This window comes from Aphidius gifuensis, linkage group LG6, assembly GCF_014905175.1.
Source record: "Aphidius gifuensis isolate YNYX2018 linkage group LG6, ASM1490517v1, whole genome shotgun sequence".
NCBI classification, from domain to species: domain Eukaryota; kingdom Metazoa; phylum Arthropoda; class Insecta; order Hymenoptera; family Braconidae; genus Aphidius; species Aphidius gifuensis.
Genome location: NC_057793.1, coordinates 29,312 through 57,309, shown reverse-complemented (window position 1 = coordinate 57,309; position 27,998 = coordinate 29,312). Strand labels below are relative to the sequence as shown.

General features: G+C 25.4%; 5 protein-coding genes across 23 annotated transcripts; 3 read left to right on the top strand and 2 right to left on the bottom strand.

The window, feature by feature from the left end:
* Positions 1-9: 9 nt before the first annotated feature.
* On the bottom strand, positions 10-2,248 carry LOC122858550 (STAM-binding protein-like). Its single transcript, XM_044161488.1, has 8 exons — positions 1,782-2,248; positions 1,508-1,709; positions 1,341-1,439; positions 949-1,266; positions 571-883; positions 378-490; positions 188-290; positions 10-103 (listed from the first exon to the last, which is right to left on the bottom strand). The coding sequence occupies exons 1-8, from the start codon at positions 1,837-1,839 to the stop codon at positions 35-37; spliced, it is 1,275 nt and encodes a 424-aa protein (XP_044017423.1). The 5' UTR covers positions 1,840-2,248; the 3' UTR covers positions 10-34.
* Positions 2,249-2,919: 671 nt separating this feature from the next.
* Positions 2,920-5,092, top strand: LOC122859620 (putative histone-lysine N-methyltransferase 1). The gene is made up of 3 exons (XM_044163302.1): positions 2,920-2,930; positions 3,074-4,700; positions 4,780-5,092. The coding sequence occupies exons 1-3, from the start codon at positions 2,920-2,922 to the stop codon at positions 5,032-5,034; spliced, it is 1,893 nt and encodes a 630-aa protein (XP_044019237.1). The 3' UTR covers positions 5,035-5,092.
* Positions 5,093-5,148: 56 nt separating this feature from the next.
* LOC122858551 (apolipoprotein D) lies at positions 5,149-6,302 on the top strand. Its single transcript, XM_044161490.1, has 4 exons — positions 5,149-5,431; positions 5,521-5,752; positions 5,828-5,999; positions 6,074-6,302. The coding sequence occupies exons 1-4, from the start codon at positions 5,270-5,272 to the stop codon at positions 6,240-6,242; spliced, it is 735 nt and encodes a 244-aa protein (XP_044017425.1). The 5' UTR covers positions 5,149-5,269; the 3' UTR covers positions 6,243-6,302.
* A 178-nt stretch (positions 6,303-6,480) lies between these two features.
* On the bottom strand, positions 6,481-26,451 carry LOC122858548 (peripheral plasma membrane protein CASK). Of its 19 annotated transcripts, none has more exons than XM_044161466.1 (22): positions 24,933-26,451; positions 22,942-23,054; positions 22,715-22,820; positions 22,569-22,646; positions 22,315-22,490; positions 21,952-22,023; positions 21,130-21,305; positions 20,929-21,051; positions 20,690-20,870; positions 20,494-20,615; positions 19,731-19,910; positions 13,235-13,426; positions 13,005-13,169; positions 12,619-12,693; positions 11,503-11,532; positions 10,878-11,115; positions 10,465-10,521; positions 10,000-10,119; positions 9,804-9,920; positions 9,628-9,735; positions 9,379-9,554; positions 6,481-9,278 (listed from the first exon to the last, which is right to left on the bottom strand). In XM_044161466.1, the coding sequence occupies exons 1-22, from the start codon at positions 24,989-24,991 to the stop codon at positions 9,099-9,101; spliced, it is 2,844 nt and encodes a 947-aa protein (XP_044017401.1). In that variant the 5' UTR covers positions 24,992-26,451; the 3' UTR covers positions 6,481-9,098. The 19 variants fall into 19 exon arrangements, with proteins under 19 accessions (XP_044017401.1, XP_044017402.1, XP_044017403.1 ...); XM_044161467.1 differs by having other exon boundaries at positions 12,625-12,693; positions 24,933-26,450; XM_044161468.1 differs by lacking the exon at positions 11,503-11,532 and having other exon boundaries at positions 24,933-26,449.
* On the top strand, positions 23,370-25,394 carry LOC122858549. Its single transcript, XM_044161487.1, has 2 exons — positions 23,370-23,593; positions 23,669-25,394. Exons 1-2 carry the CDS (start codon positions 23,521-23,523, stop codon positions 24,871-24,873), a joined length of 1,278 nt encoding a protein of 425 aa, XP_044017422.1. The 5' UTR covers positions 23,370-23,520; the 3' UTR covers positions 24,874-25,394.
* Positions 26,452-27,998: the final 1,547 nt, after the last annotated feature.

Sequence of the window (27,998 nt, the reverse complement as noted above, 5' to 3'; positions counted from 1 at the left end):
TAATTTATGTTTTTTTTTTGTACCGTATTTAAATTTATTTGTTTTTTCGAAGATCAACAATTTTGATGTCCATTGTTGAATCTAGTTTACAGTGTGTCGCATGCTATAAACAAAACAAATAATCTATTATTTAATATTATAATATATATTTCTTTTTTTTTTTTTTTTTTCATTATTATTAATTTACCGTGTAAAGTGTTTTTTCATTTGGATGAGGATGAAAACCAGTTGCTCGACAATGTGCAATAAAATCAAGACCATGTTCAGGAGTCAACATGAAAAATCCAGTTCTAATAAAAAATAATATAGTAAGAATAAACTACATACTTGTATAATAATAAATCATTTAATTTGAAAAAAAAAAAAAAAGCAAATACTCGTCATATTTTGGAGCACAAACAACAGCAATTGCCTCAGGAAGCATCAGCTGATAGGCACAATGGGTATGTAAATCAACACTCGATAGAAATGCTGTCTGAGTTGGATGTGTCTGTTGATAAAAAAAATTAATAATATTATATTGAAAAACAAGTTATAATTTATAAATAATAATAATAATTAATTAATTACATGAATCCAGCCCAAAGTAATAAGACTATGTTGATCTTGATAATCAAATATATCCTCTTCATTGTGAGTTAAACAAGAATCTGGTGATCCACTCTGATGTGGTATCAATAAATGTGTTACAAATAATTGATTTTTTCCCATTTTACCAGTTAATATACCACATGTTTCTTTGTTACTCAATGTATTACTATTTGATAATTTTAAAAATTCACTTATTAATTTTGAGGGAAGTTTAAGATCACTCAATGAAAATCTGTGACTAGATATCTGTGATGAAGCTGGTTTCAATGAACGATCAAATACTGGTGTTTCTCTAAAATAAAAAACATGTATTAATTTAATTTATTATTATCATCATCATCATCATCATCATCTTACTTGTCATCCAAATTGAATTTTTTATCATGAACAAACGAATCAACATTTTGATGAGGTAGTAATTTATAATTACTATTATTTTTATCATCGTCATTTACTAAATTTTTAAACCTTCGATTTTCTTCATCAATTTTTAATTTTTTTTGTTCTTCATCAGCAATATATTTTTTTGCCTCTTCTTTGTATTGTTGTAATATTTTTTTTTTTAATTCCTCAGTTATTGGAAATATTTTTTTGAGTGTTTGTTTATTTTTGGCTTTATCATCTTGTGATACATTTTTATAGAGTGGATGTTTTATAATTTTTTCTAGAAAAAGACTATCATCATGTTTATTTATTAAATTATTATTTTTAAATATAATTAATTATAGGAGTTGATAAAAGTTACTTACATTATAAATTTAACATAAAGTACATAAGCCTTTTGTATTTCACCTTGATTTTTATATTGTTCAGCTATTCTAATCATTTCAGCACCAGATCGATAATACCTTAAATATTTAATAATAAGTAGTAGATATATTTTAATATTTTAAATAAAAAATATAACAAGTATTACTTGGCTGGTGAAACATCTGGACGTATATCAACAACTGCCATCTCAGTCAATAATTTAAGTCGTCCATCAGGATCACTTATATTTATATTATTTTTGTCATATTGTTTTTTTGCTGTTGTTGATGTTGTTGTTGATGATGATGATGATGATGATGATGATGGTGATGGTGATAAAGTACCTTTATCTTTGTACATGTTTATACCTAATCTATTAAATAAAAAAAATTAAATATCATCATAATCAATTCAATAAATAATTAATATTAAATATTTACCTGTCAAACAAAACCTTGATGTACCATTTAAATAACAATTACCAACAATTATTGTCATACAATTTAAATCATTATATTCATTTGAGAAAAATAATTATAATAATTAGCACAATTAATGCTTCACATAGCTTGGTATATTGTTTGTGTGTGCACTTATACTTATGGTATGTAATTGAAACAAACAATTTGGAATAATTTTGAGTAATTTTTAAGTAATTTGGAAATTTGGAATGACGTTTTATATATTTTTGATATTTATATATTTTTTTTATAATACATACATGTATATTATGAGTTTATGACTCATGGCTATTGAGTATAGTATCATACTATCTATTTATTTATTTTTTTGTCATGTTGGTATGCTTTTGATAGTATCGTTGAAATGTTGGCAACATTGATAGCAATAAAAACAAAAAAAAATTATAGCAGTTGAATTTTGTTTACATTTATGTATACACAAACAAATAAACAAATAAAGTCGGTAAATAAATAATTAGGTATATATTAACAATAATTTAATTGTTTAAAAATTAATTAATAAATATATAAGTGATAAGTGATATTATGAGTGAATCCGATGACACAGATGTTTTATTATTAATACCACCAGATTTATTTACCGTGGCGTCATCAGGTTCATCAGATAGTTTAGAAAATGTTGATTGTTCAACAACAAATAATAATACAGTTGTGACAAATATTATTGAACATGTACAATATTTAGAAGATAAAATAAATTCAATGGAAATGATGAGAAATGAAAATAATGATTATTCATTTATAAAACCATTGTTATTTAATAATTCTAATCATAAATATGAAAATACTCATAATACATCAGTATCATTATTATCATCATCATCATCATGTAGAATAAATAAAAGTCCATCATCTAGTTTCAAAAAAAAATATCAAGGTAATTTATCGCCAATTAAAAATCATCAAACAAGTACAATTGATAAAAAAATTAATGGTTATTTATCAACACCACCACCACCATCATCATCATCATCATCAGGAGCAATAGAAGCACCAAGTAATGATATTATTATTAATTCAGTTAAAATGTCATCTGATGATGAAAAATCATCAAAAGTATTGGATTTAAAACAAAGTACTGTTGCTGTTGCTTCTAATGGTAGTAATGTAAAAAAAACATTATTATTTAATGAAAATGATGATTATTCATTGTATTTAAAAAATAATAATCAAGAAAATATATTTGATTTATTAAGAGACAATAATTATGAAAATAAACAAGATAATAATAATAATAATAATGATTTAAATTATTTATTAACTAGCCAAGATAATAAAGTAAAACAACAATCAACATCATCATCATCATCATTACAATTTAATAAATCAAGTGAAATATTTGATCAAGAAAGATGGAAATCAAAAAAATTCACATCACTTGCTGATTTTTGGGGTGAACCAGATAAAAATAAAAGTGAAATTGAAAAATTACGAATAAAATTAGAAGAAGAAAAATTTCGTCGTGAACATTGTGAAAAATTAATTCAAGAATTACAAAAAAAATTATTAGAACAACAAGAAAAAGTTGCTGTTGCAATTGCAATTGATAAAGAAAAAATAATAATAATATCACAATATCAAGTTATGATTAATAAATTAAAAGATGAATATTTAATAATTAATAATAAATTTGAAAAATTACAAAATACATATGACGATGATGTGTCAAAGTATAAAACACAAATAAACCATTATGAAATGGAAAATTTAAATTTAAAAAATACATCAAATCAATACAAGGATAAGTGTGATTATTTACAACAACAAAATAATATTCTAATTGACGAACATAAATGTCAATTGGAAAATAGCCAAAAAATCATAACAACAACAAATGAAAATTATGAACTATTAAAAAATAATCATTTAAAGCTACAAGAGACATCATCAAATTATGAAAAAGAATTAAAAATGGAAAAATTAAAATTCACCGAAATACATAAAGAAATGGATATTATAAATAAAGCACTTGAAACATGTGAAAGTGAATTGTCATTGTTACGACAAGAAAATGAAAATTTACAGCTACGTTTCAAGGAAGAAAAAGATAGATGCACAATATTGGATAAAAAAAAAACAGATTTACTTGAAGAATTAAATAACATGAGAAAATGTGAAATTGATATGAAAAATCAAGTTAAATTATTAATTTCACAAAATGATAAAAAACGTAATGAACTACGTGATATTTATCAAAAACAAGTTGATGATGTTGTACAAGTTAAACTCCAAGAATTTCAATCACAATTAGATTCTGCTGAAATGACATTTAAAAATGAAATTGAAACAAAACAACGTGTTATTGCTGAATGTGCTGCAAGAAAAATTAAAAGTATTATTGACAAGCATCAATTGGAAATTCATTTAATTGAAGAAAAACACAGAGAAGAAAAACGTTTGCATGATATTAAAGTATCAAAATCATTAAATAAAATAACAATGCTAGAATCTAAATTAAATGATCAAGAAGCTGCTAAATCACGTATTGCACAACAATTACATGGACTTATGGAAAAACAATGGAAACAAGCATTACAAATAATATCACCAGTTGTAAATAATAATAATAATAAATATTGTAAAAATACAAGCTATGTTTGTGGTGATGGTCATGATGATGATGATGATGATAATAATAATTATTATTCTGAACCAGTTAAATTGCATAGAAATCATAGTGGCCAAAAACATTCATCTAAAAATACTAATAATAATAATAATAATAATAATAATAATAATAATCATAAAAATAAAAATAATTATATTCAACAAAAACATGAAGAAGAAGAAAGTCTTGTTGCTTTTACATCAACTGATCATTCACCAGAAAGTAAATTAATTGACTCAAAAGAAGATTTAAAAAAATGCATTCAAATGGTATGTGTGGTTTTTTTTTATTCATGAAATCATAAATCATGTTGCTAAAAAATAATATATATGTTTAATTTATTTTTAGATACTCCAGATGCAAGATAATAAACCATTTGAAACTGAAAATGAGTCATTCACATCACCAGTATCATCAAGACAAGTGCCACGAAAATATTATACTAAAGCTGATAGCCAAGATAGTCAGCAGCAACAACAACAACAACAGAGTGTCACATTTGGTAAAAATGTATCATGGGAACCAATTGAAGCAGACAGTTCCATTGCTGATACTTCAATTATTCATTTCGATATTAAATCAACAAAACCACCATGGAAATGATTTAATTTATCATTGAAAAAAAAAAAAAAGACTTTACAAATATTTTTTGTATTAATTTTTTAAAAATAAAATAAAATATATTATTATTATTATTATAATTATTACTATTATTATATTCTGACAAACGGAAACCGGAAAGTAGTGATAAAAAAAAAAAATATTAAATACTCTCTCTTATACTTTTTCAGTTGAAAAGATATAAATTGTTTTAGTCACTTGATTAAAATAAATTAAAATGGCATCAATTATTATTATAAATGGATTTAATATTATTGGAATTTATTGTTTATTTTTTGTTGTTGTATTTGGAGCTCAAACAAATTATTATTGGAAACAAAGTGATGATAAAATTAAGTGTCCAAAAGTCAAGGGACTTGTAAACTTTGATGTTTCTGAAGTAAGTTAATTTTGACTTGAAATTAGTTTTCTTGTTGTTTTCGTTGTTGTCGTTGTTGTATTAATAGACGTTTTACTATTAAAAAAAAGTTTCTAGGCTCATGGAAAATAATTCAATACTATGCAAGTTCAGAAGAGGCACTTGCTTATAAATGCATGAGAGCTGAATTGTCATTGTCTGATAACCACAATGAAATAACAATGAATTTTACATATAATTTCATTGATGATCCAATAAATGAATGTGTTTTTGGTAATATTACATGGAAAATACCACATTACAATGATTCACCAGCTCACTGGATTCATACCGAAAATCCATGTATGTATTATTAATTGGATTAATATTTTAAAACTTAATTATTAATATAAACTTGACTTATTTTGTGTTTTAAAGATGAAGAAATTTACAATACATATGTACTTGCAACTGATTACAATACATGGGCATTATTGATGCATTGTGCTGAGAAAAAAAAAAGTCCAAGATATATGTCAAGTTATATTATGAGTCGACAAAACAGCCTTGAGCCAAATGCCATTTCTTATTTACGTGAAAAATTAACAAGGTAAACTATAATTATTATTCAATAAATCATCTCATTATTATTATTATTATTATTATATATTTTCTCATCATCAGATATGACATTGATTTGGAGTACATGTTCCCAATGAAACAATCAAATTGCAACCACACAATTATTACCAACAACAACAACAACAACAACAACAATTCATATCTAGCACTTCCAATGGTTCAAGCTGCAAGAGACATTTATCAAGCCAATCAATATAAAATTCAAGATTAAATTCAAAACATCAATAATAATAATAATAATAATAATATAATCAATCATGTAATTAATCAATAAAGGACAAATGAATATTCTTTAATTTTTTTTTTTTTTTTTTTAATTCAATCAACAACGTATTAATTTTATAATAATAATAATAATAATTTTCACTCTGCTCATTTTATAATTAATAATAATTATAATGAACTGTTTTTTGTTTTTTTTATATATTTTTTTCTTTAGACCCATCATCTTTCAACATTTTGTTGGTTTTTTTTTTCAAAATTTTTTTGTGAGCTTTGATTTTATATTTATTTATTTTTTTTTTTTCAATAATGACAAAAGCATGAAAGCTTTTCGATAATCGACGTCAATATTTTTATTATTATTATTTACTTTTTTAATATTTGTCTCTTTTTTTTTTTCGTTAATAATTGTTAGTAATTTTCTAACAATTGACCAGAATATGGCTATCATAAAATGTTATTACAAAACCATTATTTTCTTTTTTTTTTTTAATTATCGTCATTTCATTCACTGTTTGTATTATTATTAATTTTTTGTTTCAATCGTAATTTAAAGTTGCACCTTTTGAATTATTCATTCGTTCATTCATTCGTATTAATATGTATATTGATTTAATTGATTTAATCAATTATATACTCATATGCTCATACTTGACTCGTGAAATTTGAAAATGTAGCTATGGAAAAAGTATGGGAAATGGGAATGTCACATTGAAAAGGATAGGAGGATATTTAGTTGACTTTCATACACTGTATGTTTACTTTTATTTGACAAACTTGATTTCAATATTTTTTTAAATTTTACAATTAATTGCTTTTGTTCATTGTTTTTATTTGATTTATCAGTATCGTTTTCTTTTTTTTTTTTTTTAAATATAAAAAAATTCCTTGATCATTCTAGAGCGTCAAAAATTAATTAAAAATCTATTTTTTTCTTTCTAATTATTGATAATAATAATAATAATAATAATAATAATTGTAATTTTGTTGAAAGATGTTGTTGTTTTATATTTAAATTGTTTGTTATTTCATTATAATACTATTCATTTTGCTTATCACTCTCATGTTGTGTTTGATTAGAAGACAAAATTATATATATATATATTTTTTTTTTTCTTATTACAAAAACGAAACAAGCTGATTATTTTTAATTATTATTATTATTATTATTTATAAAAGATGATAAAGTAAAAGAGAAAGAGAGAGAAAGAGAAAGAAAAAGAGTAAATGATTTGAAATTTGCCTCCATGAATATCATCATGATTAATTTATTTAAAATTCAACATAATACTCGAATTTCATCAACCTTGTAATTACATTTTTCTCTTGAAAATAATAATAATAATTATTATTATTATAAATTAAAATGTTTATAAAATTGACAACAATTATACGTAAAACAATGTTTCCAACAGCATATGTATTTAATATTTTTTAAAAAATAATACAATAATAATAATAATAATAATTTAAAAATTTACAGTGCCTCGTTAAATGATTGACTATTATGCACACAACACTAATATTTGAATTCTTTTCTCTCGTTTTCTTAAAAATTAATTAATTAATTAATTTGACTGATGATTATATATCTACTTTGAAATATAATTATTGCACTTAATCAGTTCTCTACCAGACAAATTTTTTCATTTTTCAATTCTAATTTTTTGTTAATAACATGTTATTTTTTTTAATTACTTTTTTGTGTATAATAGAGATAATATAATCAATCAAATATAATATTTATTTATATATTTTTTTTTTTTTTGATTTCGACGTAAAATTCGTATATATATGCGAAACAAATCGATTTAAACGACTCGAGGCATTAACAATTAAACTTAAATTTTTACGTTGACAAAAATCACTAATCTCTTGTTTTTTTTTTTTTTTAAATTAAATTTATTATTATTATTATGATTTTTTTTTTTACTCCAACTTTTATTAATGTTTCATTTTTAAAAATTCAAAGTAAATCAGATAAATTTTTTGGAAGAATAACATAATGTAATGAAAATTATCTTTTGTATATAATATAAATAAATAAATAAATAAATAAATAATATAGATTAAGTATAGTTTAATAGTCTAGTAAATATAATATTATGTTGTTTGATGTTTTGCCTAGTTATTTTTCTTGTAATAATAATAATAATAATAATAATTTTATCAAGTATTTGGTATCATTTTTGGGAGTGGTTAAACATTGGCATTGATATTTTTTTTTTTTTTTAATTTTATCATTATCCCTGAATAACACTGTTTTTATTTTTAGAAATATTAATTATAATAACACGCGACCACTCCAATTTTATTATTTTTATCAATTATAATCGCGAGTCAGACTCTTTTTAAATTTGACTAACGAACCTTTTTATTATTTTGGTCCGAATTTCAATTCTCTACTTTATACAGTATATTAGTAGTATGCAGCAGTAGTTGTAAGAGTAGTAGAAGTAGAAGTAGTAGTAGTATATATTTTTTTATTTCGAGCTCATCCGATTGAGAAGAAGGAGGCTTTTAAAAAATACACAAATAAATAAAATAAAAATCGTTGGTTCAGCAGATTTTTGGGGCCCATCATTCGTTTGTTAAATAAATAATTTTTTTTCACGAACTTTCCGCTACAATTCCATCAGAATAAATTGTCCCAAAAAATAATAATAATGAAAAAAAAAAAAAAAAATACATGTCAATTGTTTAATTTTAATTTTTTAATTTTCAAAATTTTTATTATTATTTTTTATCTAATAATAATAATAATAATAATAATAATATGAGCCACCACTTAAATGAATTTTAATTGTATTTTGTTATGTATTTTTGACTACTATTCGAAACGTTGTCAATAGACCCATCTGACTGGTGTCCATTGCGGTGTTTTTTGTATTCTTTCAATGGCAGCTTCCAATTGTGCAATTGCCTCCTCAATATCATCAATAACAATTGTTAAATCAAAAAAATGTCCATATGCCTGTTTAAGCAAATCTGATTCTTTTCCAAGTCGCTCAAGACTTCCATCGTACTAAATAAAAATAAAAAATATTATATTTTGTTTATGAATCGATAATGTCAAGGACTTGAAATATTGGTAAATAATTATTTACTTATAAAAAGATACTTACGTCATTAAGATTTTGAACAACTGGAGCAGCAATAAATACAACATAAGGTGCAAATTCAGCTGTTCGTAAAATTTTAAGTGACTGCGGCTCAACATCAAGAATAGCCATTCGTCCTTCTTCATGAATTTTTCTAATTGTTTCTAATTTTGTTCCATACATGGCCTCTTCATGTGTTCCTATATTAGATATTTAATTAATCACTTGTACCTATATATTTACACTAATTTACACTGATTTATATAATCTTACCATATTCAAGATATTCATTTGCACTAATATCAGCCATCATTTCATCGTGTGATACAAAATAATAATTACGACCATTTTCTTCATCATTTCTTGGAGGCCTCGTTGTATCTTTTTAAATAAATAATAATAATAATTATTATTGTTGATTAATAATATAATAAATTTTTTGGACTTACGTGGAATTGGATAAGCGTATTTGTCTGGATGTTTTGATATAATGGCATTTTTAATATGACGACGACCAACACCATGAGCGCCAAGAAGTACAAGAGTTTTACGTTGAAATGCTTCATCTTTAATTTTCATGAAAAAAAAAATAATAAAATAAGTACAACTTGAATATTTATTTTTGTATAAAATAATATTACTCACGAGGTACTTTTACAACTTCCTCATAAGTGACCAGATCCAGCTGATCAAAAACAGCATTGTGCTTTGCCAAATATTTATCTTTGTATTGTTTTTTTTTTCGGCCAAAAATTGAGCAATTGACTGTATATTTAAAAAATAAAAAATAGTATTAGATAATTAATATCAATAAATTAATGATGCATATTATTTTTAAATTTGATATTTGTTTTTCATGTTTACACAACATACGGGAGTGTGCATGCATCCATCCATGCAGTCAATCAATATCTCAAAAAAATTTAATTATTCTCTTAAGTAAGTAAACGTGCCTTCAATTGATATATATGCATATTTAATAACACCGTCATCATTAATATTATTGTTAATAAATTGTAATTCATTCATTCAATCATTCATTGATTTTTTTTTTTTTTTTTAATTTTAAATGAAATTAAATTTGCAACAGGCAGTCGAATATATTCGTACCTGTCGAGCTGTCACAGCCCTCTGTGTGAGGAGAACAGCCACCATCTCCTTCCCCATCTAGCACGCATAACACACAATTATTAAATAACAAATTACTACGACGATTCAACTTGGCCACCTAATATTTATTATTATTATTATTATCATTATTATTTATTATTAAATTGTATATTAATTTTTTATATTATAATCAAAACGACACTGCATGCCCCATTAAAAAGCTTCAGGGTTTATTTAAACACACATTCTCATATATTTATTATTATTATTATTATTATTATTATTATTAAATCAAGTGTTTATTTTTGTTAATTATAATTCAACAGAAAATTAGATAAATTATAATAAAATCAGCTGGAACAATAGGTAATTTATTTTTTGTTTACTTTTATTTGGGAAAATATATGACTCACCTTGTTCTGGTTTATTTTTTTTCATAGCCATACAGGCAATGCGCCATTCTTGTAATTCAGATGATGGTATGAGACCAGCAGAACCAGCAGCATTGTCTTTACGTGCTTGCCACCAATGATGATCATCTTTACTTATTATTTGTAATATATCACCAGTTTTAAATGCAATACCTGCTTGAGCACATGGTATATGTTCATCCTCCAATGGATCATAATCAAATTGAGCACGTACAAATATCTATGTTTTTAAACAATCAAACAAATCAAAATTCATTTTAGTATTATAATTATTATTTTAATTATTACAAAACAATTAAAATGCGTCAAAAAGCATAATAATAATTAAAAGTAATAAAGTGTGTCTATTTTTATTATTATTATTATTATTATTATATTTGGACCACAAATTTCAAAATAATAATAATAATAATAATAAAATTTTAAATTTACTATGACTATATGTTTCAACTGAAATCTATGATAGTAATGATGATGATGATTATTATTATTATGTTTCTATATTTGTATATATATATATATTATGTATAAAAATATAGATATATATTAGCTTTCTAACTACAGCAGTCGAATCACACCAGATGATCAATCAAGTGGTGGTACTTACTAAAACTGGCAGAGGCCTAATCCTGAACAACTAGATTGTTGAAAGACAGAAAAAAAAAAAGAAAATTTTTATCATTAATTGGACGATTGCTTTTTTTTTCTTCATCTGCATTTAATATTATGAATGGAGTTAATTTTTTTTTATCAAAATAATAATTAACAACTCGACTGTTATATTATAAGTGTAATTATTCATTAATAATTATCTATATTCACGGTAACATTAAGTGCAAATTATTTAAAAATATATACAGGGCCAGGTATATTGATTGTATAATATTTAAATTTAATTTTTTTTTTTTTTTTACTTGTGACTGGTGGTGGAAGTGTCGGGGGGCAAGGGTTACGACAATAAGTAAAATAAAAAAATATAAATAAATGTATATTTTACGGGTGGTGTGTGGGGTGGGTGGTTAAAGAGGTATCGACAACTCATCTGGTGGACTGACTGCTGACACTGCAGTTGTATATATCTGCTTTGTTGTTGCCGATATTTTTTTTTTTTTTTCTACATTGCATTTCATTGCACATTGAATACAAACATTTATATACACAACCATCTATTGTCGTTTTTTTTTTTTTATCAATATTTCTTAATTTAAAGTAAATTAAAGTGCCAAGTAATTAATTACTGGAATAAAAATAGAAAGATAATAATGCAGTGCCAAAAATAAAAAATAATGCACAGTGGTATAATTAATAATGATAAAAAGGTATAGTATATTTTATGGTAGTATTAAATTTATATAAATTTTGGTTATTGTTAAAAATAAAAAAAAATAAATATAATTTATGTCATGCAGCTGCTGCTGCTACTGCAACAGTAATAACAATATATATATATATATATAACAAATTGAATAAATATAAAATAAATCAAATAATATATACTGTATCATTGTCAGTAAATAAATAAATAAATAAATAAATAAATAATCCCGATACTATTGTTATTATTATTGTAAATGATGATATTGACCAACAAGAAAATTTATATAGTGTAAAATTATTATCAAGTATAAAATGAAAATAGATATATATATATATATATATGATATGATACTTAAAGACACCAAGGGACATTGGATATGGGCCATGGATTTATATAGGGGCTTACTTGTACCTCGCAAGGAGGCGGTGCAATCCTGTATGATGGCAATATTTTAAATGTTACTGATCCTCTTGCTTCTCTCTGTAAATATATTAAAAATAAATTCAACCATCAATCATTGTAATATTAAATAATATCTATTAATGAGCCAAAACCAAATTAAATTCCAGTCATTATCATTATTATTATTATTATTATTATTGAGTTATGAGTTGGGTTGAATTGAATTTTAGATGAAATACCAAGGTTAACCCACTACCGCTACCATTACCACCACCAAGTAATCTGTATCAAGTATGTCAATTTGCTTTTCTCTTAATAATAATAATAATAATAATAATAATATTGATTTACAACAATAGTAAATAAATAAATAAATGAATAATACTTACAAGCATTTTTTGTAATGTATTTACTGATTGATTTGCCACTGGTATACCATTTATTTCTTTAATTTCATCAAGCACATGAAGTGTTGCCTGTCTGTGTATCATTCCACCATGCATTATCCTTGCGACAACACATTTACCATCCTCATTCATTTTCAATGTTATTCCCTGTATAAATATAAATACAAAACATTAAAATTAATAATAATAAATATATAATATAATATTTTTACCATTGGTTCATCAGTATTTTTTTGAAATTGTACAAGTCTAACTCGTGTTACATTATCCACATCCATGTCACCATTTTGACCCTCAATATCATCACTACCATTGAGATAAGGTAGCAATGGTGGTGGTGTGACTCTTGATGCTCCCTCACCATAAACTTCATGGCCCGCAACATCATGAGCTTGTAAAAGTGTCTAAAACAAAACGAAAATAAAAATAAAAATAAAAATAAAATTACAAATATGTAACAATTTAATGATGATAAAAATCTTTATGCATTGATGTTGTAAAATTTAACGAGTATCAATAAAGACTAAAGACAAAATTAACTTGTAAAAATAAAAAACAAATCAACATTTTTTCATTTATTATTTTGAAATTAATATTAATTAATAAAATACACGCCAGTCAAATATACCGCAATTACGCGACTGCGCTTTAACAATTGCCTCGTACGCAATGTATACTCCTCGTCGTCGTCGTCGTCGTCGTTTTATCTGGAACGTACTTGAAGTCACTGTTTATTGATATTGGCTCCAGTGGATCAATCAATAACCAGCAAATATTTTTTATTTAAAAAAAACAGTAATAATAATAATAATAATATGGAAAAATAATATGCCTATAAATTTTATGCTAAAGACATTTTTTATTTATTTTATCTTATTGGAAAACAGATGATTATATAAAATTCATTGAAATATATATATATAATATCAAAAATTGCTTCCAAATAATAAATTGTAAAAAAGTTTACAAATATATATATATATATAATAGAAAGAGAGATGTAGGATGGATGGATGGATGGAAAAAAGAAAATTAGATGGGGTGTATTCGACGCGCAGAAGTTGCTCTATATATTACTCAAAATTGCTAAAAGAAACTCTCAAGTGATGACCTTGATCTAGCTAAAACTATATACTGCAGTTTGATTAAATTACATGTTTTCTTTCTCTCTCTCTCTCTTTCTACTATGTATAAAAACACTAAATAATAATCATGTACTATTTGTTATGTTAAAAATAATAAATATTTATTATACCTGATGTCCATGACAATCTTGGAGACTATTTGGAAATTTATAACGAAATGGACTGTGTACAGGACAATTAATTCTCAATTGATTTTCAATTGAATATTGTGAGGCTAATGATGAATGTAGATTATGTGAATCAAATATAACAGTATCCATTGGTATTTGTTGTTGTTGTTGTTGTTGTTGTTGGTGTTGTCGATGATTAATTAAACCAGCAGTATGATCAAGTGATCTGCATGACCAATTAATTGTACGATGACCAAGTGATCTTGGTAAGGTATCATTTATTTTTATTTGATCATGATTACAATAATCAAATAATTTTGGCATATGATCAACTGAACGACAACCATGGTCATGAGAAAAATGATGATCTTTTGGTCGTATATTGTGATCCATTAAACGACATGGATGTTCCATTGCTCTTTGATGTGGTGGAAAAGAAGATGATAATAATAACAATGATGAAGATGATGATGAAGGTGGTGGTGGTGGTGGTATTAATGGTGGTGGTTGTTGTTGTTGTTGTAATTGATGATGATGATGATGTTGTTGTTGTTGTTGTTCATGAAATTGTTCTTGATCAGATTGATGACGATGATGATGATGATGGTGATGAAGAAGATGATGATGATCTGAATATCTCATTGACTCTGGACTATTAATATGTTCAAGTGCTAATTGTGTATGTCTAGCAGAATCCATAGATCTCATTGTATCAATTGATCTTATATTATAATTATTAATAGGCCTTGTAGATAATGGCTCGGTTGATTTATATGTTTCTCTTGTTGTCCAACATTTACTGCCGTTATTATCAAAATTATTATTATTATTATTATTATTATTATTATTATCAATAGTGTGATTTTGAGATTTCCAACCACTACCACTAGCACTTCCACTTCCACTTGCACTTGCACCGTCACCACTTTCATAAAAATCCATTAGACTTGAAAGATTTTTTTTTTTTTTTTTTTTTTCTCTTAATCTTTTATAAATTCATCTTCATGTCTCTCCACCATTAATAAAGGTCAATGTTAAATATTAACAAGTTTGGTCTGGTGTAGATAGTGCATGTTTGCATAATGCAAAATACCGCAATTCTTCTTTTATATATTTCTTCAACGAAAAACACTTTTACACACACACACACACACATACATGATTAAATACACAACTTCAGGCCTTTAACATAAACAATCAAAATTTTTATTTCTTAAAATATTTTTTCTATTATTGATTGATTGTTTTTTTTGTTTAATTGCCTATATGTTATATTAATTGTCAATACTTAAAAATAATATTGGTGTTTTTCAATTTTTCAAGTCAAATATTGTTTGTTATTTTAATTAATTTTCATGTCAATTGAGTTTGTGTATATAGCTGATAATTGTAAATGCGTATGATAAATTATAGAGAAGAATAACGGGAATAAATGAAATATTTTGGAGTGCGGCAGCAACGATACACCGACACATCGCGATGCCGCGCTCACCAGCACTGGATTGTGAATAAAAAAAATTGGTATTTGGTAGTATGAAACTCATCTCAGAGAGTCGCGCAGTCTCGTGAGTTTGACAAAACCCCTGGTTTAATTCCCAATGATTCCCAACATCTACCTACCTACCTACCTACCTATCTACAACAACTCCCACTCTAAAATATTTATTTCAACACTACCCTCACTTTGATGATATTTTATCCTTGTTGGTTGGTTGGTTGGTTGGTTGCTACCATCATATCTTGATATATATGTATAATACATATATATAGATATTAAACCATCATTCTTGTTTCTCTAGCATAAACCACCGCACTTTTTCCATCTCACTCAAACTAGGCAAAAGTCTGGACCGCAATGTTCCACAAGCACCCCTATGGTATACCTTTTCTTTCATATCTTTGCGCAACACATCCCCCACTTGAACAGCTAACAAAACCTCCCTGTCGATTTCTCTTATTTTGCCCTACTCTCATTTTTCAACCCTGTCGCAGCATCAACTCTCTCTCTCTTTTTTAAAAAAATTCTTGAAATTTTCTTTAACGCCAGATACACACATACATATTGACTATTTTTATTTATTTATTTATTTATTCAGCTAGCTCAATTGATACGACAAAATGTTGGAAATATTTCAACAAATTACCTTAAAATATTGATTCTATTGAATTGTCATTGAGCTGCAGCTTGCAGATGTTTCTATCGCTTATGCACATTGCGATAATATTCAATTTTTATATATTGTGTTATTACATTTAAATATTATAAATCAAAAATATAAATGTATATGAAAAAATTATCAGGGCCATCATCAGTTTATGAATGATGACGCTTGCGTAGTAACAATTGATATTGAAATATGTAGGGCATTGATAGATGTGATACAGACGCAGACGCAAACGCAAACGCAAATCCAAACAAAAAAATGTTATATAAGATATAAATGAAAAGAGAAAAGTTGGTTTTTTTATTTTTCCTCCTCTTATAGCATCCTTGAACATTTTAATTTTTTCGTTATTTATTTTTTTTTTCTTTTGCTCTGTGGACCGCTTGGCAAATGTGGAAATTAGGCTAAAGCATCCTTGAAACTTTGTAATGAACATTTTTTTAATTTTTCTACATGAAAATGTTCATCAGTGTTTTCAATTGAATAATAATAATAACTCGCATTATATTATAATATATATATTTTTTTTTTTCATTTGACAATTAAAATGTACAATTAATTGTTGATGTTTACCTTTAATCGATGACGGTGATATTCCTTGATGAAAGACAAATAATACTTGTAAACATGATGAGGTAATGATTGTTTTGTTTCTTCTCCAATCCATCGTTGTGTAGAAACAAGACCAGGTGGTGGTCTAACTGCACTAAATCTCGTTAAATTTATTTCAGAATTTTTGATGGATGTTGTTGGTGTTGCTGTTGCTGTTGTTATATTATTATATTTTGATTGTTGATCTTGTTCATCGTAATCATCGTCATCATTATTATTGTTGTTATTAATATCATTATCATCATCGTCGTCGTCGTCATCATCATCATCATCATCATTATTGCTGTTGTTGTTGTTGTTGTCATTACTAGTCAATGTATAGCAACAATTTGATACTGATGGTGATTGTATTAATGTAAAATCTGGACAATTTAATGAAGTAGCAGAAGATGTATTAAGAGGTGGTGGTGGCGGTGGTGGCTGTTGTTGATGTTGTTGATTATGAAGAGTACTTTGGATATCATGTTCATGAGGATAAATATAATTAGGAAGAAATGGCAAATGATGATGATGATAATGATGAAGATGATGATGATGATGATTGTAATGTTGTTGTTGTTGTTGTTGCTGTTGTTGTTGTTGATGATGATAACGATGGTAATTTGATGCTGATGATGAACGCCAATCAGAACGATTAAATGGTACTGGTGTTGTTTCAGCAGATCTTGATCTATGTTGATCATTGCACAATGACAAATGAGATGCATGTATACAAGTTGATAATAATGCACAATTTTGTAATGTTAAAATTGGACGTAGACATGTTTTGCATGATGGATATGTGTGGGAATTCCATGAATGATAACAGCATCCCGGCGACCTAGAGCCAATCAGGTCCCTAGTCGCAGGGTAATTCATCATCCTTATTATCACATTGCAGCATTTAATCAATTTTATTTTTATTTATTATTATTTATTATTATTGTTATTTATATTATTGATTGTTCATTTGGATATTTCTACGTTGTTTTTTTTTTATTATTTTCAATCATTTTCACTGTCACTTGAAAATTAAGTGTAAAAATATTGATTTATTATTATTATTTTATATATGAAGGTCGAAAACACAAAATAATAATAATAAACAATTGGTTTTAATAAAATCACAATTGACCTGCCTCCAAAGGCTAAGAATTATAAAGCTTTTTACAATATATTTTTTGTTTGTATATTTTGTTGTTTTTTTTATTTATTATTATAATTATTATTTTTAAATTGAATAAGAAAAAAAAAAAAAAAATTAGGTACATGCGCAGGTGTAATGTAAAGAAGCTGGCAACGGTTGCCTAACAACGGTCCTCTTCCTTGACAACGAGATCCTAGCAAAGATCGCCTCTAGCAACGATGTCTATTATTATTTTTTTTTTTTAAATTACTACATTGTTAAACATGTCTCACAATGTCTTGAGAATATTTTATTTTAATTTATTTTATTGATTATCCAAGTTATCATGATTTTATAACACAAGCCGGTGTCATTTACAAATTTATATTTCATAAATTTTTTTTTAATTACGTTTATCATCTTCTTACATGAATTTTTATTTTTACTTGGTTTTTTTTTGACGTCAAACTACTAATTGGATAATTGGAATAATAACCGGCAGTTGAAAGACACGTGGAAGAGTACCAACTACCAACTACCAAGGTATCTGTGTCTATAAATTATAATGAATAATAAAATGTAGAGGAGGCAGGTCGTTATTTTTTTCCCCTTGAATTTTTAATAAATTAATTAAATAATAATATAAAAGTTAAATTCAAAAAAAAAAAAAATAATAAACCACTTGTAAAGAGCATAACACACTTTGAAATCTGAATGATGACACATTCATATTTTTTATTTGAAAGACAACACAAATATATTTTTTTCCTTACTTTTTTTTTGATATCGAAATTGTATTTTTCATTTTTTTAATAAAAATCAATAAATTGTCATTTTTAAATAGCAACAACAACAACAACAACAACAACACTGTCATATTAAAAATAATTTTTTTCAAACAAAAAATAAAAATTTAAGTCTCAATGCGTATTTAAACACACCGGTATCTCTATCTTCTTATATATACATATATTATACATAATTATTATTGAAAAATAATAAATTAGTCTCAGTACGTCATACGCGAACAACGCTCTGGAGTCAACTAACGTCACTCGAATCGCTTGAATATCTGTCTATATCATATATACTATATAGTTACATTTATATACAGCAGCCACCCCATCACCACCAACCACCTCTTTCTGTTTTCTCCAACACTCTTTCTTTCTCTCTCTCTCTCTCTTATTATAATCACTGGCCCGGTCTATTTTACTATTCTTTTCTTTCGCCAATTCAAACACTATGTCTATCATCAGAAAAATAAAAAAACCAACCAACCAACCAATCAAGCCTGGCATATTAATATCAACTTGACAATAATTCACAAGCCAAGTAAAAATAAAACATCTTTTGATAGATTAAAACAAAATAAAAGTTATTTTATATTTTATTAGTCTACCTTGAATTGTTAAATTAATCTTGATCAAAGGTCATAGTGCTTTTATTTATCAAGTCTTGTTACGGTCACTTATTTTTTTTTTCAATATAATTTCTCCAAAAGGTCATATCCAAAGTAGAATTATTTAACGTTATTTTTAAATCAAAATTATAAAAAAAAAATGACTCACTTTAATGTGTGGCTGATTTAGGATTTCTTGAAGTTCTCGAAGTTCACCATGGTCGATGCAACGAAATTGTGTTAATTCAGCTTCACGTAAATATTCTTCAACATCTTTAGCACGTTGTACAGCATCTGTTTGTGGTGGTTTTGTTGGTGTTGTTACTTTTGTTGATACCTTGTCGTACAACTGAAATATTACAATGATAATTATAATAATTGAAAAAATACTAAAAATATTATAATATGTGTATAATGTTGATAGGTCATATTTATTTTAAATAACTCTCTGACGTACTCACCAAGAGTCTTGTAATTTCAAATAAATCATATGCCAAATCAATATCTGATAATAACATTAGTTCAGTCAATTGCATTATTTAAAAATAATAATAATAATAATAATTAATCAATCAATTAATCAGTTGTATTTTTCATAAATAAATTTGATATAATTGATAGCAATCAATCAATCAATCAATCATTTATTTATTTTATTTTCTTGATCCTGTACATGTATAAATTTCTAAGAAAAAAAGATTCGTCATATTTTGAAGGTAAACTTGTCAACGACTGTTTAAAGAATCAAGAAGGGTTACTATACATTATTATTATTATTATTATTATTGCAAATGCGCAAACTCGTAAAAAGCATTGATTTTACACTGATTATTTAAATAATGTACATAATATTAGACATATTAAAATATATATATACTTATTAATTGGCTTGCTTGTTTGTTAAATAAATTATATTATTATTATTTTGTTACCTCAAGAATACCACGAAGCCAATAATCATCAATCGCTGAAAGAATTTCTGATCTAGTCAATCTACCACTGTCTTGTAATATTTCAATATCATCCAATGACTCTAATATTTCAGAAATAGCCGCTAAAATTTAAATTTTATAAATTATAAATATTATTATTATTATTATTATTATTATTTTATAATGTAATAATTACCTGTTGTTGCAATGTCATCATCACCAACATCAAGAAACATATCACCATTTCCATCAGAATGCCATTTTGCCGATGATACTGCTGTTTTAACAGATTCCTTTAATTTTCTTCTTGCATTAAATTTTTTGAGTTCTTCAATTGTTTCACTTAAATGAATACGAGCTGCACCCTTATCTCGATCCTATTGATTTATATTATATATTAATATATATAAAATAATTATTTAAATTTAAACTTACTCTGAGCCATTTGTGATTGAGAACATCTTGAATTGTTATTCGATGATTAGGATCACTTGTCAGCATTTTTTCAATAAGATCCTTGGCATGATCACTTATATTATCCCAAATTGGTGTTTCCATCTGGTATTGATCAATTAAATTCATATATAATATTAAATTTAAAAACAAACAACAACAACAACAACAACATTGACATACCTGAACTCTTCCTCGACATATTGCTTCTCTCAATCTATCACCAGATCCAACAAAAGGCAATGTTCCAGTTAATAAAACATGAATGAGTATCCCAGCAGACCAAACATCACCTGGTTTTCCATATCGTCGACGTTGAATAACTTCTGGTGCCATATAATGAGGTGCTCCAACTCTTCCTAATATTATAAACAATATAAAACAATAATATTTACATAAATAAATAAATAAATAAATAAATTAATTTTTATATTATTTTGCAAACATTTATTATTATTATTATTAATAATCATGTTTATGTTTATATTGCTTAAAATAAATAAAAAACATTTAAATGATTATTTAAATTGTGCTTGCATTAGCTATTATTTAAACTAAAATAAATCATTGCTGTGTGTCAAATGGAATTTGCATATGAGTGACAAAATATAACAGCTATTTATTATGATGATTATTATTAATATTGTGAACATTTAGTTAATTTATAAGCAAACAGGCAGTATTAAAATTTGAAGAAAAAAAAAAAAAACACATCAACTGCTTTAAAATTATTAATGTATTAATAATGACGATGGTAGTGATGGTGGTGATGGTTAATTATTTAGTGAATTATAATATAATTATTGTGAAATAATCAAGTTAAAGAAAAACAAACAATAAATAAAAAAAAAATAAAAAAGTATTTGTATAATAATTTGCTCATGTGATTGCTCAAGTGATTGTGTGGTGGTAAGTCTTACATACTGAATTAAATTGACTGGTTATTTTATTTATTTAATTTGTTTTTTTTTTTTTTTGTTTTTTTTTTTCTATAGTGAAGCTTACCCCCACTGTCGGTCTTCAAGTACAGCTGCCCCTTTGGGCTCAGATATTGACGATACTCGGTCGTGTAAGTTTCTGTATTAATAGATAACCAATTGAAAAATTGTGAAATTTTTTTTTTTTTTTTTTTTCATGTAATTCTACCAGCCTAATGTTTTATGGTTTTATGTATAATTTAATGATATTATGTATTTGTTGTTAATTTGTGTACTAAATCCAATTATCCAAGTTGATTAATCACCATCAGTATTTTTTTTTTTCTTTTTTTTTAATCCCAAATTATTATTAGTATAAAACTCATGTAATAATAGTAATTATTATTATCATTTAAATAAGAAAAAAAAAATAAAAAATAAAAAAACATACCAACGCCATTATTTTGTGAAAGTGGTAGTTGCAAAGCAACACCAAATCCACGTAATTTAACTGGTGCTGAATTTTCCTTTCCAGCTAAAAGTGCACATTGTGGTTTAATGTCACGATGAATAATATCATTTTCATGACAATAACGTAATGCCTCAAGTATTTGTCGCATATAATGACTAGAAAAATAAATAAAAATTAATTATATATATTTATGAATTATGATTATTGATTATATTATATTTATTAATTATTACCTTGCAACTGCTTCACTGTAAACAAATCCAGCTGATGCACGTCTAACAACTTCAAAACAAAGATCTGGTCCATCCATACTAAATTATTATTATAACAATTAAATTAGTCTTTTTGTTAATATTAAAGAATAAAAAAATAAACTTACTATTCAAAAACCATATACAGCATTCCTTCTGAACTGTATGTTTCTAAAAGCTCAACAATATGAGGATGTTTGAGCATGTGAGATATTGTTGCCTCTCTTCTCAAATCTGCAAGAGACAAAATTTTAATTAAATTGCTGTCTGTCTGTCTTTCTATTTGTCTATTTGTCTATTTGTCAGACAACTTGAAATATATTTTTAATTAAATATATTTAAAATAATAACTCACCAGCAGTGCTGAGACCAGGACTAGATGTAAATTTTGCGACATCAACTATTTTAACAGCAAATGTTTGGCCAGTTTGTCGATGAATGCATTTTCGTACTACACTGAATGGTCCCCTAATTAACAAAAAATAAAATAAAATAAAAAGTTAATTACAATTTATATATGTATAAATGACGAAATCACAGATGTAATTGATTATTCTTAAAATTCAATTAACGGATATCTTGTTTTTTTTTTTTTCTTTTGATACTATATCTAGATAAAATGAAAAAAATAAAAAAAAAATATATATATAATATAGGTATATTTTTAATCAATCTCTCGAGAGGTGAACATTATCCACTTGACAAGATAATAATAAAATAATAAAAATGACTATACAATATTGTTAGTTGTCTCGTGCTGAGCACAAGTAGGTATAATATTATATCAGTTTAAAATCACAACTAGCCAACAATCAAAACGTGACGGGTGCACTTTGCTCAATTATCGTAAAATCACATATTTTATCATAAAAATTATTGCTTATAAAACGAGTCAACTTTTTTATATTTATTTCACAAACTCATAATCATCATCATGATAAAATTTATATTTTTATTAATATCATCATCATCATTTTTTTCATTTTGTTATTGTCAAAGTATTAAAAGTAAGTAACATATATTATTATCAGACTACTACTTGACTAAATATAAATTTATTTATTTATTTTATTCATCAACAGACAATGGTTGCAGTATTTCAATAAAATATTTAAAAGGTGATTTAAATGAGCCACAACCACTAATTTTATCAAACAACAAAGAAAATATAAATTTTCTTTATCCAAATAAAAAAACAGGTAAAATTGAATTATTACAAGATGAAATATTTCATGTGGCTTGTCCAGGAAATAGAAATAATATTCAAGGCATATTCAAGCAACAAATAAAATATAATAATCAATCAATAAAAATAATAAAACAGGCTCAAGTTAAATGTATCAATGATCGTACATTTATGTTTAACAATAATATAATATTTAATTTTACAAATATTAAATGCAAATATTTACCAAATAATATTGCTCGTCGTATTAATGATGATGATAATAATAAATGTCATCATTATAATGCAAGTTATATTGAAATTGGCTTTTTATTGGATAACAATAAATTTTTAAAAACTCATGAAATATGTCGTGATGATGATTCTTTTAAAACATATTATACAGTATTTAATTTAACTAAAAATATTGCATCATTTAATGCCGGTTATCCGAGGCCAAGAAATTGGAAATCATCAAATTTTTATGGTAAATTAAATATGGATACAATATATAAAACATCAAATCAATTGTCAACGATAGCAAAACAAATTGGATCATATGAATTGGCAAATAAATATATCATAATAAATGAATCAAAATATTTAGCAAAAGGACATATGGTTGCTAAAGCTGATTTTGTTTATGGCAGTGCACAATTATCAACATTTTGGTATTTAAATGCAGCACCACAATGGCAAACATTTAATGCTGGTAATTGGAATTCATTGGAGAATGATGTACGTAAATTTGCTGATAGAAAATCACTTGATCTTGTTGTTTATACTGGTATTCATGGACAAATGACATTGAGTGATATTAATGATATACCAATACCAATTTATTTACATGATGAAAAAATAAGTGTTCCACGTTTTTATTGGAAAATAATATATGATCCATTGACTAAACGTGCAACTGGTTTTGTTGGTTTGAATGATCCATTTGCTAAAAATATTACAAGGGATATGTTTATTTGTCGTGATATATCAAAACGTATTGAATGGCTAAATTGGCAACAAAATAAAATATCAAAAGGCATATCATATGCATGTCAAGTACAAGATTTACGTAAAGCAATACCATCAATACCAGATATTCATGTTGTTGACATTTTAATTTAACAAGTCTGTCATATTAATTCAAGTAGATATAGGTATGTTTATTAGTCTAGTCTACTTACTTGCCAATAATTTCACAGAGCTCGTAAACATCATCAAAGAGTACCTCATCATCCGCCATTGTTGCTGTCAATAACTATCAATAATTTTATTTATATAAAAAATCAGTTGTACACTTGTACCTATTACCTATAGGATATTTTTCATCAATTCTCATTGGCATCAACACTGAACACACCACACACACAAAATTTATAAATAATAATAATAAAACAAATTAAACAAACAACACTTGGTATCACGTGTCATCAACAATAATAATAACAACAACAACAACAACAGTTGAATATATATTTTTTTAAAAATGTCTATATATGTAGATAATAATGATGATATTGCATTGTTTGATAAATTATAAATATTATGATGATTAATGATTAAAATTTTTTGATTGAGCAACGTGATTCAACACCGTCGTCATAGTCCAAATTTTATTAAATCACTTTAAGAAAAAAAAAAAAATATAACAAGTACTTTTGTTGTTGTACAAATAAAAAACAAATACAACGTGATTTCAGCGTTATTAACAAATGTCACGTCATAACCGGCACACTGAAGCATTAACCAACATATTTATTAATTAATATTATTAAACAATGTAAATTCACTTGCATATTTTTCTTTTTTTTTTATCAATAAAATTTATAAATTACACAATATAAAAAATTATTGTTATCAATTCCTAGCTTTATTATTATTAACTGTAGTTATTTTTTTATAAATATTTTTTAATTATTTTTTCACTCAACTTTGGTGCACACACAATGGCAAATGAAAAATTGTGATATAAAAATAAAAGTGTAATAATAAGAATGAATGTATCCTGGAGCATTGTTAATTATTTGTACCATACAGATATAGATATAGTTATATCATATACAGCTACTATGTAGTATTTGTAGCACTTTAATGACTCATGACACTGATGACACTGTAGACTGTACTATTATTATTTTTTTATTTTTTTTGTCTCTCTCACTCACTTTCATTTATTTTTATTTTGACTTTTTTTTTATCTTTTCCATTTCCATCTCCCGCCCCCGCCCTCAAAGAGCGACAAAGAAAAAAACGCCTCAAAAATATTGAAATTTTTTTTTTCTTTGACAAATCCTGATATCACTTATTTCTTTATAATAATCACCACAAAAGAAAAACGAAAAATAATAATAATAATAATATTATAGAAATTGTTTCATCTTATCACATTATTATTATTATTATAATTATTAGGTAAATTTAATTGATCAAAAAATTAAATTTATATTATAAAGTTCGATGTTTCTTGATTAATATTTATAATATTTAAATTGTTGTTGTTGTTATTTAATATAAAAATGTTGTTGTAATAATAATTTTTTGTTAATAAAAAGATGAATATTATTTAATATATATAATCGAGGGCTGGGAGCAGAGAGTCACCCTACACACTACTGTATGTAGTAGTATCCTATAAACTTCAAACAGGCAAGACTGGTTGCATAGAGCAAAACAGAGCAAAAAAAAAAAAAAAAAATTCTATGCTGTGTGTGTAGTTGTATTGAGAGAGAAAGAGAGAGAAAGGCGACTGCGCCAAATGAAACAACTCGTGCTTTTGCCATCTTGCCCTGCTGCTACTGCTGCTGCTTTTGATGCTGTTGTTGATGATGATGATGATGATGATGCTGCCTCCATGATTTTCACACACAACAATTTAACCTTTTTTTTGTAAATTTGGAACCACCCTCTCTCAGCACCACCACCACCACCCTCACCTTATAGTGCATTGTAGTGCATTGTAGAAGGAGCGGGCGTGGCGGCTTTTACTTCATCTGTTGCCCTATTCTTCTTGTTCTTTATATTCATTTTTTTGCATATCATATAATAATACCTATATGTACTTGATAATTTTGTTTATTTTTATTCAAAAAATAAAAAACAACACTACAATACAATGCATATTTAAAATAATAATAACTGCACCTGTATTGGATATTTATTATTTAAATAAATAAATAAATAAATAAATATACCTATAAAAAAAGAATCAATCGATGATAATAATACAAGGCAACATTGTTTCTTTGTTCATTTATTTATTATTATAATAATAATATAGAAAAATATAGGGTAATGATGCGATAATGGTTGGCTAAAAGGAAAAAATTATGATTATGATGATGATGATGATATGAATACCTGCAAAGTGAATCAGGTATTTACTTGCTTGTTGCTATACAATATGATATACAATAACTTAATAATAACAATATATATATATTTAGATAAAAGTGTGTGAGATGATGGGCTGAATAAAATATACATGTACCTATATAAATATACCCTTGTTCGATTGTGCGGATATATATAACACTCATTATCAGTGTGTTTCTTGATGAAAAATCTTGATAATTTGTTGCTACTATATTATGAGAGAGAGAGAGAGTTCGTTGCACTTTTAAAAGTGCATAGGTCTCGACATTTAATAATAATTTAAATAAATAATATGTTTAATTTTAAAGACTAATTTATTTTTATATTTTTTTATTTTTTACATATCCGTTTATATATATATATATATGTAGTAGATGAGTAGAGTCAATAAAAATAAAATCAAATATAAAAAGGAAATGAGGCATTGATTGCAACTCGATAAAATCAATATTTTTTTTTTATTTATTTCATTTTTTAAATGAAATAAAATTTCAATAATCTTATTTTTATTAAAGGAAAAAAAATAAAAAATGCAATTTCAATCGAAAAAATAATTAAGCTTGCAAAAGCTCAATTATTATTTTTTTTTTTTATAGAGTTGTAGATAGCGCCACTTTCTGGACGACAATTTATCAATATTTATTCAAGTAAATAAAATAAAGTGACAAGATTATCTATACCTATATTAAAATTAATAAATAGTACCTAATTCAAAAATAATACAAATGAAAAGAGTAAAAATATATTTACAAGAATAGGTATAGCCATGTTCATTTGGTATACATATTTAAAAATTCCCTCTTTCTCTCTCTCTTTTTAACATGGCGAATGACAGCGTCGACGTCATCATCATCATCATCATCACCGGGTGTGTGTGT